The sequence below is a fragment of the Sciurus vulgaris genome, assembly GCF_902686455.1.
Source record: "Sciurus vulgaris genome assembly, chromosome: 5".
Lineage (NCBI taxonomy): Eukaryota > Metazoa > Chordata > Mammalia > Rodentia > Sciuridae > Sciurus > Sciurus vulgaris.
In genome coordinates, this window is record NC_136465.1 from 177,132,847 (window position 1) to 177,152,439 (window position 19,593).

At 50.1% G+C, this 19,593-nt stretch overlaps 1 protein-coding gene across 1 annotated transcript; it reads left to right on the forward strand.

The window, feature by feature from the left end:
- Positions 1-144: 144 nt before the first annotated feature.
- Positions 145-17,879, forward strand: RIBC2 (RIB43A domain with coiled-coils 2). The gene is made up of 7 exons (XM_079140012.1): positions 145-334; positions 1,143-1,224; positions 9,872-10,216; positions 12,817-12,935; positions 14,638-14,865; positions 16,915-17,072; positions 17,752-17,879. The coding sequence occupies exons 1-7, from the start codon at positions 221-223 to the stop codon at positions 17,828-17,830; spliced, it is 1,125 nt and encodes a 374-aa protein (XP_078996138.1). The 5' UTR covers positions 145-220; the 3' UTR covers positions 17,831-17,879.
- Positions 17,880-19,593: the final 1,714 nt, after the last annotated feature.

Here is a 19,593-nt window from a genome sequence, read left to right on the forward strand (position 1 = left end):
GTCCGCACGCGCCGGCGGGAAAGCGCGGGAAGCCTGGCCAAGTCTCGCGAGAGGACGTGCGGCGGGAGCGCGTTCCCCGGCAACCGGGGCTGTTGACGCCCCGCGCGAGCCGGCCCCGCGCGTCCGGCCGCCGCCCGCGGGGAGCTGCGCCTGCGGCGTGCGGCCGGCCGCGTCTCCCCTCGGCCCTTGCGCCTGGGACCTGCCCGCCATCCCCGGAGCCATGGAGGTCGTGCTGCCCCAGGACCTGAAGCAGGACGCCGGCCTGGCCAAGCGGAGGCACGCCGAGCTGTGCCGGCAGAAGCGGGTCTTCGACGCCAGGAGCAGGATCATCGGGGTGAGGCCGCGGGCGGGTGAGTGCGCGGCCGGCCGGGCGCCGAGCCGTCTGGGGCCGAGCCTCGGCCCGGCCGGCCGCGCAGGGCAGAGCGGGGTGGGCGGGAAGGGCGCGGTGCCGGGCTGGCCCCGCCGCGGAGCCGTGCGGCCGGTGGTGCGCCCACCTGCCCGCCGCGGACAGGCTGCCTGGAACAGGGCGTCCTCCCGCCCCGAGAGTCCGCCCGCCGGGCTCCTTCCAGCCCGGTTCCGCGGAGACCTACCGCCCGGTGGGAGGCGGCATTGAAATGCTCACAGGGAAACTGCAGTGGGATCCCCTGCCTGCAGCCCGCACGACCGGAGCGGGAGGGGAGGCCAGGGAAGGCTTCCCGGAGGTGGTGCCGCAGCAGCGTTAGAGGCTGTCTGTTAACTGAGAAAGCGGGAAGCAAGCCCTGGGGAAAGTCCAGAGCGCAGAAACCCAGCTCAGGCAAGGTGCCGAAGCATGAGGAATTCGGACGGGGCAGCACCTGGTGGCCGCACCTGCAATCCCAGCGACTCCGGAGGCCGAGCAGGAGAATCTCAAGTTCACGGCCAACCTGGAAACTTAGTGAGACCTTGTCCCAAAATACAATAAAAAAGTCTGGGGTGTAGTTCAGTGGCACCTCTGGGTTTCATTCCCAGAATGGAGAGAGGGAGAGACACAAGAAAGAAAAGAAGGAAAAGGCCTGATTCCTGCCTAAGGCGGCCACTTTGCGGTGCGGCCAGCAAGGTAGGCAGGGCAGTCTGCTGAACATCCATGTCTGGCTCTGACCTGGTCCCCGATTTTCCACTTCCAGGGAGACACAGAAGCCTGGAATGCCCAGGTTCATGACCAGAAGATAAAAGAGGCAACCGAACGAGCGAGACAGGAAACGTTTGGTGAGCGTCTCCTGCGTGCTTGCCTGTCCGTGGCTGGGTGGTGTGCCTGCGGCTCCGTCCGCGTTCCTTCACAGTGTTTAGAGATGGAGATGGAGCTCAGTGGTGAGCACCTGCCTGGTGTACACCAACGCCGCGCACGCGCGCGCGCGCACACACACACATCCTTTTCATGTTCTTTCTCCTTTTAAGATTTCCCAAGTTCTTGGGCTCGATCCTCTGTCAGAAGAAAAACAGCTATTAAATTCTAATGTATATTATAGGAAATGTATTTTAAGAGTAAATATATAGTTTTCCTTTAAAATTTTGGAAATGTTTTAAAACACACCTATGTACACATTCTCTGCCCCAGAGATCAAAATCTATGGAAGGGCTGGAGCTATAGCTCAGTGGCAGAGCACTTGCCTAGCATGTGTGAGGCACTGGGTTCAATTCTCAGCACCCCATAAAAATAAACAAATAAAATAAAGGCATTCTGTCCATCTCCAAGTTAAAAAAAAATTATTTATGGAAGACAGCTGTTTACACCAAGCAACACATATATCAGAACTCACACCCCTAAGCTGACTCAACTCAAATAATAGTGTCCTAGATCTTAGATGAAAATTTCACAAACAGGGGCTGGAGTTGTAGCTCAGTGGTAGAGTGCTTGCCTAGCATGTGTGAAGCACCAGGTCTGATCCTCAGCACAGCATATAAATGAATAAAGTAAAGGTCCATCAACAACCAAAAAATTTAAAAATTTTTAAAATATGCATACAAAAAGAAGGAAAACGTTCAGCAGTGGCAATGTCAGAGGATGGTATTATAAGTGAAGTTTATTTTCTTTTTAATACTATTCTGTTTTTACTTTTTAAATATTTTTAAATTTTTATTTTTACTGACTGCACTTGATTCATTGTATACAAATGGGGTGTAACTTTTCATTTCTATGGTTGTGCACAATGTAGATTCACACCATTCATGTAATCATACATGTACATAGGGTAATAATGTCTGTCTCAGTCCACTATCTTTCCTTCTCCCACCCCCTCCCACCCCCCATTTCCCTCTACACAATCCAAAGTCCGTCGTCCCCCCCCCCCACCTCCCCTTGTTATATATTGTCATTCACTTATCAGAGAAAACATTCGGCCTTTGGTTTTTTGGGCTTGGCCTATTTCACTTAGCATGATATTCTCCAACTCCATCCTTTTACCAGCAAATGCTGTGATTTTATTCTTCTTTATGGCTGAGTAGTATTTCATTGTGTATATATACCACAGTTTCTTTATCCATTCATCAATTGAAGGGCATCTAGGTTGGTTCCACAATCTAGCTATTGTGAATTGAGCTGCTATAAACATTGATGTGACTGCATTACTGTAGTATGCCGATTTTAAGTCCTTTGGGTATAAACTGAGGAATGGGATAGCTGGGTCAAATGGTGGTTCCATTCCAAGCTTTCTAAGGAATCTCCATACTGCTTTCCAGAGTTGCTGCACCGATTTGCAACTCCACCAGCAATATATGAGTGTGCCTTTTTCCCCACATCCACGCCAACACTTATTATTGCTTGTGTTCTTGATAGCCATTCTAACTGGAGTTAGATGAAATCCTAGGGTGGTTTTGATTTGCATTTCTCTAATTACTAGAGATGATGAACACTTTTTCATATATTTGTTGATCACCTCTATATCTTCTTCTGTGAAGTGTCTGCCCAGTTCCTTAGCCCATTTATTAATTGGGTTCTTTGATTTTTTTGGGTAAAGTTTTTTAAGTTCTTTATAAATTTTGGAGATTAGTGCTCCGAAGTGTGTGTGAAAAAGATTTTCTCCCACTCTGTCGCCTCTCTTTTCACATTATTGTTGTATCCGTTGCAGAGAAAAACCTTTTTAGTTTGAATCCATCCCATTTATTGATTCTTGCTTTGATTTCTTGCACTTTGGGGTTCTTGTCGAGGAAATCTGGTCCTAAGCCAACATGATGGAGATTTCGGCCCAGGTCTAATTCCTTTGTCCTTGATCCATTTTGAGTTGAGTTTTGTACAGGGTGAGAGATAGAGGTTTAATTTCATTTTACTGCATATGGATTTCCAGTTTTCCCAGCAGCATTTGTTCAACAGGCTATCTTTTCTCCATTGTATGTTTTTGGCATCTTTATCTAGTATGAGATAACTCTACTTATGTGGGTATGTCTCTGTGTCTTCTATCCTGTTTCATTGGTTTACCTATCTATTTTAGTGCCAGTACCATACCGCTTTTGTAAGTATTGCTCTATAGTAGAGTTTAAGATCTGGTATTGTGATACCCCCTGCATCACTCTTCCTGCCCAGGATTGCTTTGGTTATTCTGGGTTTTTTGTTCTTCCAGATGAATTTCATGATTGCTTTCTCTATTTCTATGAGGAATGTCATTGGAATTTTAATTGGAATTGCATTGAATCTGTATAGCACTTTTGGAAGTATGACCATTTTGATAATATTAATTCTGCCTATCCAAGAACATGGGAGATCTTTCCATCTTCTAAGGTCCTTCTTCAGTTTCTTTCTTTAGTGTTCTGTGGTTTTCATTGTAGAGGTTTTTCACCTCTTTTGTTAGATTATTCCCAAGTGTTTTACTTTGGGGGGTCTATTGTGAATGGAGTGGTTTTCCTAATTTTTCTTTCTGAGGATTCATCACTTATGAATAGAAATGCATTAGATTTATACATATTGATTTTATATCCTGCTATTTTGCTGAATTCATTTATTAGGTCTAGAAGTTTGCTGGTGGAATTTTTTGGCTCCTTTAAATATAGAATCATGCCATTGGCAAATAATGATAGCTTGAGTTCTTCTTTTCCTATTTGTATCCCTTTAATTTCTTTGGTCTGAGTGCGGACATGGCAGCATGACCAGCAGGGTGTTCTGTAACTACTGCTTCCAGTCGCCAAGCAGGAAGTCGTCCTTCAGCCTGACCAGCTGTGGGCACGTGTACTGCGACTCCTGCCTCGGCAAAGGTAAAAAGGATGAGTGCTTGATTTGCAGAGTTCCTTGTCATACAGTTTTGCTCTCAAAACATACTGACTCTGACATACAGGCATTCTTCATGGGCATCGATGGACTGTGCAGGAAGTACTCCCAGGAGGCCTCCCAGAAACCATAGGGTGCAAAGTTGGCTGGAGACCTCAGGCCCAGGACTGTACCAGGACACCATCAAGGAATCACTTGGGCCTGGGCCCATCAGAGGCCTTTGGGCCCCGGTTCCTTTGGGAACGCCTCCTCTCACAGCAGCCTCTGTCCTGCAAAGGGCTATCAGCTGTGGTTCTGTAGGCCAGGCACTGGCCTATCGCTGGAGAGCGAGCCAGTCAGCCCAGGAGTGTGTTGACCCAGCAGCCATTGTTCTTGACCGCAGATGCCTTGGCACCTGCTGCTCAGGACCTTGAGATGCCTCTGGGGACACACTCTTCCTCCAGCCATTCTTCCTCAAGGCCTTCAGTCTCCTGGTCTCTCTCACCAGGCTGTGTGCAGTAGTGTGGAGGTGTGTGGGCCCTGGACAGCACTGTGAGCAACCTGATCCAGCATAGTGCTCCCTCAGCCCTGGGGTTAACCCAGTCCCATCCCAATCCAGAAGGCATATTCTCCTCAAAATGAGACTCTCAGTTTCTTCATTAATAAAATGTCCCTTGCAAGGCAAAAAAAAAAAAAAAAAAAAAAAAAAAAAAAAATTCTTTGGTCCGTCTAATTGCTCTGACTGATATTTCAAGGACAATGTTGAACAGAAGTGGTGAAAGAGGGCACCCCTGTCTCATTCCAGTTTTTAGAGGGAATGCGTTCAGTTTTTCTCCGTTTAGAATGATGTTGGCCGTGGGCTTAACATAGACAGCCTTTACAATGTTGAGGTATGTTCCTACTGTCACTATTTTTTTCTAGTGTTTTGAACATGAAGGGGTATTGTATTTTGTCAGATGCTTTCTCAACATCTATTGAAATAATCATATTATTCTTAACTTTAAGTCTGTTGACATGAATTACATTTATTGATTTCCAGATGTTGAACCAACTTTGCATCCCCGAGATGAACCCCACTTGATCATGGTGTACTATCTTTTTAGTATGTTTTTGTATGCAATTTGCCAGAATTTTGTTACGGATTTTTGCATCTATGTCATCAGGGATATTGGTCTAAAATTTTCTTTCCTTGATGTGTCTTTGTCTGCTTTTGGTATCAGGGTGATACTAGCTTCATGGAATGAGTTTGGAAGGGTTCCCTCCTTTTCTATTTCATGAAATACTTTGAGGAGTTATTGGTATAAGTTCTTTGAAGGTCTTGTAGAACTCAGCTGAGAATCCTTCTGGTCCTGGGCTTTTCTTGGTAGGCTTTTGATGACTTCTTCTATTTCATTGCTTGAAATTGATCTGTTTAAATTGCGTATGTCCACCTGATTCCGTTTGGGAGGATCATATGTCTCTAAAAATTTGTCAATGTCTTCAGTAGTTTCTATTTTGTTGGAATACAGATTTTCGAAGTAGCTTCTCATTATGTTATGTATTTCAGTGGTGTCTGTCATGATCTTTCCTTTTTCAACACAAATTTAGTAATTTGAGTTTCTCTCTCCTTCACTTTGTTAGTGTGGCTAAGAGTTATGTTAGGTCATTTAGTTGTTGACTTTTTATTCTCCATGCAATGAATTTTCCTCTTAGTACTGCTTTCATAGTGTCCCAGAGATTTTGATATGTTGTATTGTCATTCTCATTTACCTCTAAGAAATTTTTTATCTCCTCCCTATGTCTTCTGTTATCCATGTTTCATTCAATAGCATATTATTTAGTCTCCAGGTGTTGGAGTAGTTTTATTTTCCCATTGATTTCTAATTTCATTCCATTATGACCTGATAGAACACAAAGTAGTATCTCTATTTTTTTGCATTTACTAAGGGCTGCTTTGTGGCATAACATATGGTCTATTTTAGAGAAGGATTCATGTGCTGCTGAGAAGAAAGTGTATTTGCTGGTTGATGGATGGAATACTCTATATATGTCTATTAAGTCTAAGTTATTGATTGTGTTATTGAGTTCTGTGGTTTCTTGGTTTAGTTTTTGTTTGGAAGTGGTGACAGCAGTGTGTTAAAGTCACCCAGAATTATTGTGTTGTGGTCTATTTATTCCTGGAATTGAGAAGGATTTGTTTGATGTACACCATTGTTTGGGGCATAAATATTTATGATCGTTATGTTGTCCTAATTTATGCTTCCCTTAAGCATTTGAAATGTCCTTTTTTATCCCTTCTGGCTATCTTTGGCTTGAAGATCTGATATAAGGATGGAAACCCCTGCTTTTCTACTGAATCTGTGTGCGTGGTAGGTTTTTTCCCATCCTCTCACCTTTAGTCTGTGGATGTCTTTTTCTATAAGATGAGTCTCTTGAAGGCAGCATATTTTTGGGTCTTTATTTTTAATTCAGTCTGCCAGCCTATGTCTTTTGATTGATGAGTTTAGACCATTAACATTCAGAGTTATTATTGAGATATGATTTGGCTTATTTTTGGTTTTTAAGTTGGCTTGGTTTCTCCTTTGAGTGGTTTTACTCTAAGGTAGTTCCTCCCTTTGTAGACCTACATTGTTGTTTTTCATTTCCTCCTCATGGAATATTTTGCTGAGAATGTTCTGTAGTGTAGGCTTTCTATTTGTAAATTCTTTTAACTTTTGTTTATCATGGAAGGATTTTATTTCATCATCAAATCTGAAGGTTAGTTTCGTTGGGTATAGGATTCTTGGTTGGCAATCATGTTCTTTCAGAGCTTGAAATATGTTGTTCCAGGCCCTTCTATCTTTTAGGTTCTGGGCTGAGAAATCTGCTGATATCCGTATTGGTTTCCCCCTATATGTAATTTGATGCTTTTCTCTCGCAGCCTTCAAAATCCTGTCTTTATTTTGTATGTTAGACATTTTCATTATAATGTGCCTTGATGTGGATCTGTTGTAATTTTGTGCATTTGGTGTTCTGTAAGCCTCTTGTATTTGATTTTCCATTTCATTCTTCAGGTTTGGGAAATTTTCTGATATTATTTTGTTGACCAGGTTGTTCATTCCTTTGGTTTGTATCTCTGTGCCTTCTCCTGATAATTCTTAAATTTGGTCTTTTAATGATGTCCCATAGTTCTTGGAGGTTTGGTTCATGAATTCTTACCATCTTCTCTGTTTGGTCACTTTATTTTCAAGATTAAATATTTTGTCTTCATTGTCTGAGGTTCTATTTTCCAAGTGATCTAGTCTGTTGGTAATGCTTTCTGTTGAGTTTTTAATTTGGTTTATTGTTTCCTTCATTTCAAGTATTTCTGTTTGTTTTTTGGTGTTTTTTTTTGTTTTTGTTTTTGTTTTTTTTGAGAATCTGTATCTCTTTATTGAAATGATCTTCCTGCAGTTGCTCTTTCATCTGCTTATTGGAGTGATCATTCATTGCCTACATTTGCTCTCTTATCTTATCCTTTGCTTCATGAATCATTTTAATTATGTATATTCTGAACTCCTTTTCTGACATTTCTTCTACCATGCTGTCACTAGATTCTGTTAATATAGAATCTAGGTTTGTTTAGATCATTTTCTTCCCTTGTTTTTTTCATGTTCACGTATCTTCCCCGTCTAGCAGTACAGATCTCTGGGGTATTACAGTTTCCCCTCTATAGGCTTATAGTGACCCTATTGGTTTCCAAAACCTCTTCTTTAAGGGGGGGGATCAATATTAGCAGCACCCAGTACAGACAATATGCAGCCCTAAACCAAATAGGCCCTGTGGAGATATCAATAACAATATGATAACAATATCATCATAATAAACAGAGAGAATGAGTTCAGTTATCTACAGTATAACAAATAGATTTGCATAAGGTCTGCAGTTTCTAATGGAGGACAAAGAGGATGGGTAGGGGTGTAGGATGTAACTTTTAATGGGATATGAAAAGAGTATATAGAAGTTCTAGATTGTAGAAAGAGTGAAAGTGTAATCAAAAGAAGTTGGTTGTTAGTATGAGAAAAGGGAGAAAGAGACTCTGAGGAAACAGGTAAACAGAAGGAAAATAGAGCAAGAAGAATAAATAAAAACTTAAAAATTTTCAAAAAGAGAAAAAAAATCTACACTATAACAGTCATATAGTATTCAAACCTCCCAGTCTTCAGTAGCCTGATGCCTGAGAGGTACCTGACAATGAACTTCCAGTCTCCAGCAGGTGTCTCAGGATGGGATTTGCCCCATCTAAAGATGGGAGCTTCCGCTTCCAGGATAATCCAAGATGGCCACACTGGCTTCCAAACATGTTCGCAGATAGGGAACTGCAGCTCAGGGCATGGGCGTGGTTGGGGGGTGGTCCTGGAAGCAGGGTGTGGTTGATTGGCAGGGGTTTTGAAGATGGGGCGTGGTTGCTCTGGTTGAGGGGTCCTGGAGGCGGGGCACAGTCAGTTGGGCTGAGGGGTCCTGGAGGTGGGGCTCCGTCAGTTGGGCCAGAAGTCCTGCAGGTCCTGGCTGTTGTCTCAAAATGGTGGCAGCCATGTGTATCCAAACCTGCCGGTACTGTGACAATGGACTTACAGGCAACAGCAGGCAGCTGGCGATCCGCTGTGGTCTATAGTCAGTCTGTAGGCTACTGGCAGATGATCAGCAGGTGGACCTTCGGCAGTGGATGATGGGTAGGTAAAAGGCAAGCGATGGTCAGGCAAGAGGCAAATGGTGGATAATAGGCAGCAGTTAGTGAGCAATCTCCTCAATGACTCATGCAGCTCCCTGCTTCCCCTCCTGTATTTTCTAAACTCTTTACCTTCTTTATTTTCAGTTGTAAGATAATTCAAATTACAAAAGTAGTGGCAGACACACATGGACCCACCAGACTAGCTGCTCCTATCTGTGCTGTCTTGTTCTAAGTGCTCCTGAGGACCGTGTGGTCCACAGCCAGGACGCTGCCCTTGCAACCCCCTCTCCCTCCTCCTGGGAAGTTGGCATCATTGCCACGTGTTTCTCCTGCTCACGCTGTCTTTGTGACCATAGCAATATAAAATTGCTTTTTGTGTGCTTTAAAAATTTCCATAAATTTATCCTATCAAATGCATCCTTTCGTAACTTTTTTTTCACTCAATGTTGTATTTTTGAAATTCATCAATAATATACCTGGAGAGTGTTTGTTTTGATCATTTGATTGCATTTTGTTGTATGAACAAACCGGTTTCTTTATCGCCCTACGGATAGGCACTTTCCATTTTTTCCTGGTTTCTTAGCATTGCAAACACTGCCGTAATGACCATTCACGCAGCACATCCCCAGCGCACGTGCGAGTGGCCCTAGCAGGTCCTGTTGCCACAACACCACATGCAGGGGAGACCCTGTCTACCACACCATCACACAAGTGCCCTCGCCTCCGTTTCATCTGTTTCCCATCCTCACCGGCAAATCATCCTGTTCCAGGTTTATTGATCACTCTGATTTATTCTTTATTATGGTTTGCCTGTTCCTGTCTTTTGTTCATCTTTTGGTTGGGTTTTTTGTGTTTTTAAAGCCAGCCTATGGGGACTAAGTTACTAATCCTTTAATGGCACATAACTTGCTTTGGAGGGTTGTATTACTTTAACAATGATTAAAACTATTTTTAAATTGTTTTTCAATTATTTTCCTCTTAAACTCATACATATGTTCTGTCTCTTCTAGCTGCTGAAATGAGGCAAAATGACAAGATCACATGCATATTAGAAGATCGGGAAAGGAGAGATAGGAAAACGCTCTGTAGAGCTATCAATAATTTCCAGCAGAGCTTTCAGAGGCCAGAGACTCGCCGTGAATTTGATCTGTCTGACCCCCTGGCCCTTAAGAAAGATCTCCCAGCCCGGCAGTCAGATAATGACATCCGGAATACAATATCAGGAATGCAGAAGTTCATGGGAGAGGATTTAAACTTCCAGGAGAGGAAGAAATTCCAAGAGGAACAGAACAGAGAATGGTCCTTGCAACAGCAGAGGGAATGGGAGAGGGCTCGTGCCAGCCACAGGTGTGCAGGTAATGAAGGGAGGCGACCAGCCTCAGCCATCCGACAGTGCTCGCTCCCCCAGGTTTCCCGGTGCTGTTCCTCCTGCTGAAGTGCCTTTCTCTCAGCAGAGCATCTCAAGTGTCAGCTGCTCTGCCATCTGGACTAAGCTTCCGCACCTCTCAGCTGAACTGTTGCAGTGCCTCTAACTGCTCTCCGTTTCTGCTCTCTCCCCCTGCAGTCTCCTCTCAACCCCGCATCCAGGCCGGATCCTTTGTGGAACCCCTTGGGCAGCTCCATTTCCTATTTGAGGACCTCTGAGGCTCTGGGTGGGCCCACCTCCAGGACCCAGTCCTCCACGGCTCCCTTGTTGCACACTGCATTCCACTGTTCTGGGGCGGGGTGTGCGGGCTCACTTCTGCCTGAGGGCCTCTGCCCGGCTGTGCCTATGGCTTGGAAGCCTCTTTCCCCATAAGGCTCATCTGTGTGCCATTCCGTCCTCTGGCAGGACTTGCTGAACATGGGCCTCCTAACTCCCTGGTGTCGCCACCACAGCCTCTGGCCCCTTCCTGGCTCTGTTGTTCCACATGCTTGATCACAGCCACACTGTGGGTTTGTCCTTGCTGTCCGGCTCCTGCATGTCATACCCTGCATGCAGTGACGGTGGATGACTTGTCGGTCTTGTTCACTGCACATCCTCAGTTCCAGCACCTAGACAAACATCTGTGGAAATAATCCACTCATGGGGCTTTAGACACCTCACCTATCTCCTACTACTACAGACCGCCGTCTCTGGCCAGAACCTCATCTCAGTCTTGACCTTGCTCCTCCAGCCTCCTTTCTCTCTCCCTGGACTTGTCACAGTGCGCTGGAAACTAACCCTCACCTTCTCTGGGTCAGTCCCTCCTGCTTTTCTGCTCCTCCCCTTCATCGAGCCAGAAACTTGGGGCCATCCCTGAGCCTGCCGTCTCCAGGACATCTTCAGCCCTCATCCCTTCTATATCCTGCGCATATCCTTTTGTGATCTGGTCCACTCATTATTCGTAATGGTGGGATCCCTCACGCCACATCTGTATCTATGACATGACATCATGTGATCGGTCTCCTGCTTCAGCGCCGCCCTTGCCCTCCCCCTCCCTCTCCTGATCTGCTTGCTGTGCTCTGTGACCTCCCTTCTATTGTGGTAATTATCATTTTAATTAGCACATTATAATTATAAGCTTTTGCTCCCCGCTGCCCCCTCCTCCACTTTCTCCCCTCTCCCTCCTATTTTCCTGAGATCTTTTTAGTTCCCTTTTTCTCTCTCTAGCTTCCACACAGGAAGGAAACATGTGCCCCTCCCACACATACCTTGAGCTGTCCACTTCTCCCCATCCCTGTTGTCACTGCTGTGACAGAAGCCACCACCTTCCTCACCTGGATGGACCACACCAATAACCATCCTTCCCCTCTCTGGGCTGGTCTCAACGTGGTGGGTGGTGATACTTTTTAAATGATGTCCAGTTGAACAGTGCCCCCCACCCCAGCTTGCAACCCTGCCATGGCTTCCCAGGGCGCACTGTGAAGTCAGTCCTGCCACAGCCCACAAGGCTATGACTTTGGCCCTGCTCCACTCTGGCTCCTTCACTTCTGGGTCCTGCCAAACTGTCCCTCTCAGGACCTTCATACCTGCCCTCACAGTCTCCTCCTGTCTGCAGGTCTGTCCTGGAGAGGCGTCTGTGACCGCCTGCTGCCTCAGCCTACTGCTGTCCTCCACCAAGGATCAGGGTTTGGGTTTTCACACTTGTTTTGAGGGTCCTGTGTTTATTCTCTCCTAGACAACATGGTCTAGGGAGACAGGAAAAGCCTTATATGTTTTACTCACCACTGTGTCCATGTCCCCAGCACAGCAGGTGGCCTGATGCCATATGTTGTATGAAGGCACAAATGAAGAGCAAGAGCAGCTGGGGGGTGAACTGAGGCCAGAAGTTCAAGTCCAAGAGTCTGGTCCTTGTTTTTGGAAATAATGAGGGGACCCACCAGGCACAAATACAGAAGTCAGAAACTTGTGATCAATTAATTTTTCAGAATGGAACAACCCAAAGTAAAGTAGGTGTTGTCCTGCTCACACTAGGGACACAGAGGCTCAGGCTAAGTAGAGTTGAGTTACAGAACTAGGAAGTGTCTGGAAGTGTCTGGGTGATCTGCACCCTTTGCCATTGGGACCCTCCACTTTGGCACCTCCATTGGTCCTACTGCCACTCCACAAGTATCTGTGACTTGCCACCCTTTCCCCTTTGTCCTGTCTGGTTTTTACAGCCCCCTTTTCTGGGTCCTTACCACCCCTTGCCTACTGTAAAGATGAGGCTGCCTCCTGCAAAATCAGAGCTCGCAAGGGGCACACTACTAACCTGCCCGGACCACAGCAGACATCACCAATCCATAGCCAGCGCTAGCCCTTTGTAACAGAGCTGAGAGCTCTGCTTGAATTAAGCCAGGGGCCCCACAGTCTTTGGAGGCGGGCCCTGTCACTCATCCCCGGCCGCCTCGTGGAGGAGGACATGGGAAGGGGTGATGGCATGAACCATCGTGGCGCGGGTTGCTCTGCACCCCTGGGGACATGCTGGTCTGAGGGCGTCTTTCCTCCTTGCAGAGGACCTCCACCTGCAGACACGGCTCAGGTTTGACGAAACGGCCAAGCACCTGCAGACGCTGGAGCGCACCACGCGAAGGGCCGTCTGTGCAGCTGTGAAGGAGTTCAACAGGAAGCAGGTGCCATTCCCCTGCCTCTCAGGGTCCTGAGCCCACCCCTCACTCCAGAGCCTGATGAGGTGGATGACACCTGGTCTGGTCTGTCCCTTAGCTCTGACTCTGGCAGCAAAACTTGCAAGCTGGGAGGGCAACTCCCCTTTCTGGCCTTAGTTTCTTCCGACATTTGAGAGCAGTTGCCACCTGGCCCTGTTCTGCGGCCTGGTACCAGGTTCAGTTCTCAACCAGAACAGGTGGATAGGCACTCACTAGTAGGAGCCAGGACAGTGACAAGGATGATGTGGTCTCCTGGCGGTCCTCCTCTTAACCCATTCCAGCTTCCTCATGAGCATGGCCCTCTCCAGGGTTTCTTTCCAAATGCAAGTATATTTTTCCTGGGCGAGGTGGAGCTTGGTCTGGCTCAGCTGGTCAGATTAGCTGGTTGACTAGCACTTGATCTCCAAAGGAAGCTGTGCAGGATGACCCCTAGAACAGCAGGACTTTGCTTCACGTATTTTCAGCCCTGACATTTTTAACTGTGTCCACGTGTGTCTTACAAAGCACATCCTCATTTATGGGATAGTGTTGCCGCATTGTAAGCCAAATAGATTGGAGACCCAAGCTAAAATGTGTTCTGGGTCATGTGATCAAAAAGCCAGGAGAATCTGGGCAGAGACAGAGGAGGTTGATTTTCAACATCAGGGAAAGAAAAAAGATGGGCAAACTGCTGGCAATGGCGAGGACCCGAGAGCAAAGCAGGCCACAGGGCCCCAGGCCACCAAGCAGCCAGGTGCCAGGGGTCATAGAGATCATCCGATCCTTGCCCTTCACTTGACAGAGGGAGCTCGGGAGGCGTGGCTTGGGCTCCATAGTCAATGGACCCATGCTGGAGGTCCTTCCTTCCATCCACTCTGGTCATTCACCTGTTGAGCCTCTTACTGGGCACTGCTGGGGTTCTTGCTAAACCATGTTGCCTCCATTGCCTAGTCTTTCATTCATTCATTCCATATTTTGATGAGCACCTACAATGTACCTGTGATTAATGCAACTTAATTGATGGAGAAACAGGCTCTGCAGGTGAGCAGACTTTCTCAGGGATGCCAGGTACTAAATGGGTGAGCGCTGTCTGTCTGCGGAGCTCATGCTGTGTGACACAAGGCTGTCATGAGCACCTGCGTTGCAGGGCTTCTGTCCATTCCTCACCAAGGGGAACTGTGGACCCCAGGGGCTCCTAATTCATCTCTTCACTGTACAGAGAAGCGATTGCAGCCCAGAGTGGGGAGCTGACTTACTGCAGGTCACATAGCCACCTATCCTGGGCATCTGAGCAGTGGCTGGTACTGGGGCCATGGCTGCAACATTAGGGCCACTGACTAGAAGTGCCTCTTCCAGCTTTTAAAAGCCACTGTGCCAGTGGCCTGCCCTGTTGCATGTTCTCTGCAGCCCACAGATGTCCAGGCCACAGGAGGGGTGCAGAGCCCTGTCCTGGGGTGGGACCAGGCTGATACGTGGAGCCGCCCTAGGCATGCACCGCCCCCTCGGGTGGCCCTTCAGCCCAGCCCACCCACCTGCAGTGCTCAGCTGCATCCGTGCCAGACAAGCCTGGCCCCTCCATCCCTGCTCCTGTAGCGGCCCTCCTGCCAGGGCCCCAGGGAAGTTGCTGGCCTGGGCCTAGGAATCCTCCCAAGTCCACGGAGCGTCCTTCCCAGTGTCTTCCCCTGTGTAGGCTGAGGAGTCCATGGAAAGGAAAAAACAAGAGAGAAAGCAGGAAGAGGAGGACAACCTGGCCGAGATCTCCAGCCTGCTGCATGGGGACCTGCTCTCCGAGAACCCGCAGCAGGCAGCCAGCTCCTTTGGTCCCCACCGTGTGATCCCAGGCCGCTGGAAGGGCATGTCCCGGGAGCAGCTGCAGCAGATCCGCCTCACTCAGAAGCAGCAAGTCCTGGAGAAGCTGGTGCGCACCCTGCCACCAACTCAGACCACCTTGTGCCCCTGCCGCCCTCCACATGCCCTGTACCTGGGGTCTTAAGAGGGTGTCTGTGGTGCAGGAGGGGATAGTGGCCTGCCTGATGGGCTCTGGAGAGAGTGGGCAGAGCAGGAATCACGAGTGTTGACAGCACTTTCAGGGCGTTGCTGCACAGGGGCTGGAGCTGTGGGGGCAGGAGGGCCTGGCGGGGGTGTGAAGCAAGGGCCTGGCATGGCCAGGCACCCAGACCCATCAGTCACCAAAGGGCCGCTCCAGAGCCCCTGTTCCCAGGGAGATAACAAGCCAGTTACCTTGGAGGACAGAGTACAGGTGGCCTCTAGGAGAGCTGGACAGGAGGGCAGGATGACTGGGGTGCGGTGTGCTCCTGGCCACGTTCAGTGCAGGTGCACACTGGGCTCATCGTGAGGTCAGGGCTTCTGGTGGGTGCGGTCAGGTCAGAGGCCGAGGGTGCTGCCATCTGCGGCTTGGAGGTCTCTGGGACAGGGACAGTTGTGGGAGCACCAGGGTCCTGGAGAGAGTAAGGCGTGTCAGAATGGTGGACCTGGGAGCGAGACCAGGAAGAGGTGGCATCGTTGGTAATGATAGGCAAGGGCACAGGCCCTGAAGTGCAACCTTGGATCAGCATGGCCAGCTGGTGGGCAGCACTGAGTGGCCAAGGAGTGGCCTCAGGAGATGAGGCGGCACTGAGGAGCCAGGGCAGGAGAGGATCACCCTGTGGGCTGGACCTCTGGGGACCTGGTGGGAGAGATTGGCCAGTGGCTGATTAGGCTGGGGTGGCCTGGCCCAGCTGAGCCTCCAAGCCCGGAGAGTAAGGAGGGCCTGGCACTGGCCCAGACCACGTCCAGAGGGACAGCAGGTGTGTGCGGCAGGGGCAGGGCTGGAGCCAGGCCCAGGCCAGTAGGGAAACGCACCAGAGCAGGGAGGCAGGAACGGGCAGGGTTGGTCCTGACAGCCTGGTGGTCGGTGGTCAGCTAGGACAGCCTTCTGCCCTGAAGGCAGTATCTGCTCTGACTTTCAATTGTAGAGAACTAAAAAGACAGAAGGAGAGGGGAAAGGTCACACATTGTCACCACTCAGACATGGCCGTGCCCTCTGGGCCTTTCCTCCCAGCTCCGTCCAGGTGCGGAGGGGATGTAGAAACCTGGGCTCTTGTGGACTGGAGGGGCCTCTCCCTGTCTCAGCCCCATTGCTGTGCCCCTGCCACTCTGTTTGGGACAGCAGCTTGTGTGACGGCCCAGGTCCTGTGCACAGCCTCAGGTTCCAGGAGAGGACGCAGAGGCTCCTAGGAGCAGGGAGGCTTGCCTCTCAGGAAGCCAAGCCGCACCATCTGGCCTTTGGGTCCCTGTGTGGGGTGAGCCAGCCCTGCAGTCTGGGCCCTCCCCGCCTGCTGTCTGGTAGGGTGCTCTGTCCAACCTCAGCAGGGGCCGGGAGGGCACTGCAGCCCTGCCCACCCACTGCGCCAGTTTCCTGGGAGGAGGGGACCTGAGAGGTGACCTGCATTGGCCCCACTCTGGAGGCGGCTCCCTTCACACTGGGCAGGTCCCCTTTAGAGCTCCCTGGTTCTGCACAGAAGGGTCTGGCAGGTGTTGGGGACTGTGCCGAAGCATGGAGCTGCAGGGCCAGGTGGCCCTGCCTGGGAGCTATGGCTTGGTTGCTGCTGGGCTGTTCTGGGCTGTTCTGGACGGGCTGGACACCAGCACATTGCAGGAGTCCCCCAGGCTGCTGGCCGGTCATGTGAGCAAGCTAGGGAGCCCTCCTGAGGACCCTGCCGGGAAAATCCTGCACTCAGCTGTGCACGTGGGGCTGGGAAGGTTGTTGGAACAGAGTCCCTGCTGTCCCTTTAGGAATGAGAGGGTGGGAAGCGGCCGGGCCAGGCAAGATACACGGGTGGCTGGGGTCCTTCATCTGCCCCTTCTCTGAGCCTTGGTTTCCCCATCTGTAAAGGGAGAGGCTGAGTCCTAGATGATCCTGGGGGCTCTGGGGCAAGGTAGCAGTGAGTCCCCTGTCCCCCGCCAGAGGCTACAGGAGGAAGAATGCCAGCGAGACATGGACTGGGACCAGCAGAGGGTCCAGAAGGCTCGGGAGGCCCTGCTGCATGAGCGGCAGCGGCAGCGGCAGCAGCGGGACCTGCGCAGGGCCCTGGACGACAGCAACCTCAGCCTGGCCAAGGAGCAGTGAGTGCCCGGGTGGGGGCAGTCATTTGGGCACTGGGGCCCAGGCAGGCTCAGGTCGGGTGGGCAGACCTGTGGTCGCCGCTTTGCACACTGGGGACCTGAGGCCCCAGGGAAGGGCACCGAGTCAGCCTTCACAGATGAGTCCCAGGAGAAGCGTCCCCACTGCAGGAGGGCTCTTGGGGCAGCAGGAGGACTCCCCAGCTGCCTGGCACCTGTTGGGTACAGAAAGGACCCAGGAGTGGTTCAGACATCCAGTCACAGGAATATGTCACACCTTGGCTCAAACTCAGAGGGACCCACAGTGTCTGCCACTGTCAGACCTCGGCTGCCTGTGGCCTGTCAGTTCTCATTCTTTTGGGTCCTGGAAGGAACACTAGGCCTACATGGCCACAGGGTTGAGCAGAGCATTCTTCACGGTCACGCTGTGGAGGCCTACCCTTGGACACCCCAGGTGCCACTGGCATGGTCCCTGCTTAACTGCGGGGTGATTGCAGCATGCCCCTGGCTGCTGAGGAGAGTTGAAGGGGAATATTCTGGGGGCTCCTTAGGGTTGAAGTGCCTTCTGCTTCACGGGGGTAACACACTAATAAAAAGCCTATGAACTTTTTCTTAAAAATAAAAGAATAATTAGGAAGTACACGTGTTTGCTAATTCTTTTCTCCTCTTATTTTGTTATTAGGAAAAAACACATAGATGAAGTCAGGAGGAATCAGCTCACAAGAGATTATTTCACACAATTTAATACAAGAAGTCGATGAGAAAGACGCCCTCATGTATGAAGCATGGCGACCTTAAAGAATCATTTATTTAAAAAGAATGCATTTCTTGGTCCAGAAATATACCCAAGAAAAGGTCTGATTCTTCTGTCACTTAATAAGGCCAGTGAGTTGAGACAATGAAGGGAAAAGAGAGTTTGATTCAGCTGCCAAAAACTGAACCGAGAAGCAGGGTTTCAGCTCACCAAGGTGCTTCTCAACCCCAGGGGACCCAGGGGCGCAGATGAAGGGAGGGAGGGGCCACACCTCCCGGGAACAGGGGCGGGGTTCTCCCAGGAGCTCAGAGCCACCTTTTCTCCTTCATGGTCTGGAGCTTCTGGTCCTGGTGGTCAGCAGCTGTCTTTAGCCTCCAAGTGGGAAGAGGAGCGACCAGCCAATACCAGGTCAAGTTAACCTGTTAACAGTTTCAGACTTGTTTTAGTTGTCTGAGGACATCACACAAAGCTGAACCGACTCAGACCAAAGATCAAGGCAGCAGAGGAGACTGACACAGCGTGAAGGCAGAGATGGCTGCCTCTCCACCCCGTTCCCATCACTCACTGGGTGTCTGCAGGCCCAAGTGAAAAGTCAGTGTTTCAGCAGAAGTGGCCTTGGGGTCCCCAAGGGGTCACCTAGGCAACCGTTCCCATCATAACTCATGCGTGTGAGGTGTTGACCACTGCAAAGCCAGTGGGAAACCAGGAACGCATGGCCTGGCTGCATAACCTCCAGCTAAGGGCGAGCCAAGCTGGAGGGCGGGTGGCCCCCACCTCTGCAGCAGGACTTCAGGGAGAGGTGGCATCTGGTGACCTGTGCACTCCTCACTCAGGCTCAGCTGCTGCAGTGACAAGTGCTTCGCTGTTAGCAGAGTAGGTGTTGTTCCCAGCTCCACCAAGAGGTGACTGATGTGACCCTTGTGACAGCCAGTAGCGGGCGTCCTTACCACTGATGCTTTCTAGCAGGAGAACCTGGTGTGGACATGTGCGAGGACTTGTCCACCTTCCCGCTGCTAGGAGGAAGCAAACTCAGGGCTAGCCCAGGAAGCCTGGCCCCCGCCGCTCTGCTCTCCTGAGGAACAGACTCCAGACCCAGAGCGTCCAAGAAGCGCAGGGTTTCCTTTCTTACTCTCTGAAAGTCCACGCTGACTGGGAAGCGCTGCTGAGCTGCCTGGCCCCCGGCTCTCTCCGCTGGCCACCCCTCCCACGCAGCCCCCTTCCTGGGGGCCGCTCTAGCTCCCACCCTCCTGCCATACACTGCCAGCCAGCAGCAGAGACTGCTTCCCTTGGGGACGTGCCAGGAAATGCACACTCCACCTCTACTGAGTCCCCTGTCTGACATGCTCATGGTCCCAGGACGGGACCAATGCATTTCCTCTGAATCACACCGTGGTTCCCTCTGCCGTCATCTGCAGTCCCATTGGTAAGGAAACCAGGAATGCTAGGCTGAATTTGAAATCTGAGGACACCAGGATAGCTGGCCCATGCAGGCTGTGACTCTAGGCAGCAGGGTGGCGAGATGCCCGCAGGAGCCTGTCCTTCACAGACACCGGGCCCAGAGTGCAGTGCAGTGCTGAGGTGGAGCAGGCCTTTGGGACACCCTCCCTCTCCTCTCCTGTGGGGCCCGAGCCTCAGCCTCCTCTGGGGCTCTCCACTCTGCCACGCCTGCCACGAAACCACCCACAAGTGCTGCTGTCTGGGACGCGTTTCTCTACCGCCATGTGAGCCTCGGGGATCCCACGCCCTAAGTCACTCCAGTCACAGGTGGAC

What these genes read in the sequence shown, in the direction of transcription:
- RIBC2 (XM_079140012.1), top strand. Translation starts at nt 221, where the DNA reads ATGGAGGTCGTGCTGCCCCAGGACCTGAAGCAGGACGCCGGCCTGGCC. An exon ending in TGCCAGCCACAGGTGTGCAG is followed by an intron (nt 10,217 to 12,816) that starts GTAATGAAGGGA and finishes TCCTCCTTGCAG; the next exon opens with AGGACCTCCACCTGCAGACA. An exon ending in AGGAGTTCAACAGGAAGCAG is followed by an intron (nt 12,936 to 14,637) that starts GTGCCATTCCCC and finishes TCCCCTGTGTAG; the next exon opens with GCTGAGGAGTCCATGGAAAG.